The sequence below is a fragment of the Cyprinodon variegatus genome, unplaced genomic scaffold (genome assembly GCF_000732505.1).
Source record: "Cyprinodon variegatus isolate N-32 unplaced genomic scaffold, C_variegatus-1.0 Scaffold336, whole genome shotgun sequence".
Lineage (NCBI taxonomy): Eukaryota > Metazoa > Chordata > Actinopteri > Cyprinodontiformes > Cyprinodontidae > Cyprinodon > Cyprinodon variegatus.
In genome coordinates, this window is record NW_015150789.1 from 290,484 (window position 1) to 292,195 (window position 1,712).

The following is a 1,712-nucleotide window of genomic DNA, read 5'->3' on the forward strand; positions in this document are numbered from 1 at the left end:
TGTGCTGCGTCTGACTCCCTGCCAGCTCCCAGATCAGCTTCTCTCATTGGTTGATGAGGCGCATCCAGCAGCTAAAGTTAATTTTTATTTTTTGCTGTTTGTGAAGCGCATTTTGATGCATTTTTTTCCCCGATGTGCATCAACCATAGATTTTGCAAGTTAACCTGCTGCTTCGACCTGTGCGTTGTGAACGTAGCGTTATACCCTGCTGATATGGGTCCTAGCCTCTCTGACCCCTTCATCATCTGTGTCCTCTTTGTGCAGCACATCCGTGTGGGCTGGGAGCAGCTACTCACCACCATCGCCCGCACCATCAATGAAATCGAGAACCAGATCCTGACACGAGACGCCAAGGGCATCAGCCAGGACCAGCTGAACGAGTTCCGAGCCTCCTTCAACCACTTCGACAGGGTCAGTACTCGGACACGGTTAGAGCAAGCACCATGTCATTCACAGATACTTAAACATTAGAAACGTATTTGGTTACTGACATTTAAAATTTAATTATTTCTCTCTGAATGTTTTCCTGAATATTAAGTCACCTTTGTAGATATTTTTTGCAGCTGAATTCTAGAGCGACTGCATCTGAAACACCAAAATATATTAGTATTTGCCAAAAATCCTGGACAACTCTAGTTTTTTCTTAGCGCCCATCCATCCTTCCAGGATCAGGTCACAGGGTGGCAGATAAAGCATGAAAACCCAGACCTCCCTCTTAGCGCTCTAAGGTATCCCAAGGTCTCCCAGGCCAGAAACACGATCTAGTCGCCACGCTCTGCTTCTCATCTGATGTGCCCAAAATAACCTCCAAACAGCCATGTGAGGAGCCAAGGTCACAGATGGGAGGATGTAGGATAAAGTCCTCAAAATGTTTTGTCATCTAAATATCATCCAGATTAAAAGCTCATAAAAAAAAGACCACAGTAACGAGTAATTCAGTGGATATTTAATATAAAGTTTAAATGTCTTAAAGCAAAATTTTAACCTGTTTGTAGAACCTCAGCCTTGAGGCGATTGATCCAGACCTCCTGACCGTAGCTGAGGCTGAGCGCTTCAGTTAGCTGGAAAATCAGGAGCATTCATTTTGATTTGGCACAATCCATCCAATATGTCATTTTTTCCCCAAGTCACAGAACAGAAAGGATCCTACTAAAGTACACAAACAATAAGTGACAGAATCTCATCTACCTTCTATCCAGGGTTCCTGCGGGTCCTTAAAAAGTCTTAAAAAGTCTTGAATTTAACTCGCCTTATGCTGTAGGAACCCTGATATCTAAACTTCCAGTGTTCCAAGTTACCTCAAGTGACTGGGAGTGTTGGCCTAGTGGTTAGAGCAGCTTCTGCTCTGAGAGGGTTGCAAGTAGCCGGTTTGATCCCCACAGCCTGCACTCTGGGTTCCTGAGCAAGACCCTTAACCCCACACTGCTCCCCAACGGGATGGGTTAGGAAGCAGAGAATGAATTTCCCTGATCTGGGACGATAAATGGATTTAAATTACATAATATCTCCTGCTCTATCTATTTATCTCGTACCTGGAGGAGCTGACATGATGAAGGCTATGGGTTAAAGGAGAATTCAGACTCTATTCTTTAACTAAACTCATTAATCTGATCATCGTTAGACCAAACTCCATTATTCCCCCCCCCCCATCACCAGATGCTTTAGAAGTAGGGGTGGGTATTGCCAAAGAAGTCACGATTCGATTCGAATCA

General features: G+C 44.3%; 1 protein-coding gene across 3 annotated transcripts in view; it reads left to right on the forward strand.

Annotated features, from left to right (window-relative positions):
• Nucleotides 1-1,712, forward strand: part of actn1 (actinin, alpha 1) — an 88,965-nt gene that overhangs the window by 81,729 nt on the left and 5,524 nt on the right. For all 3 annotated transcript variants that reach the window (XM_015385335.1, XM_015385333.1, XM_015385334.1), the window contains exon 18: nt 265-411. In XM_015385335.1, coding sequence (XP_015240821.1) covers nt 265-411 — 147 coding nt within the window. The remainder of the gene's footprint in view (nt 1-264; nt 412-1,712) is intronic.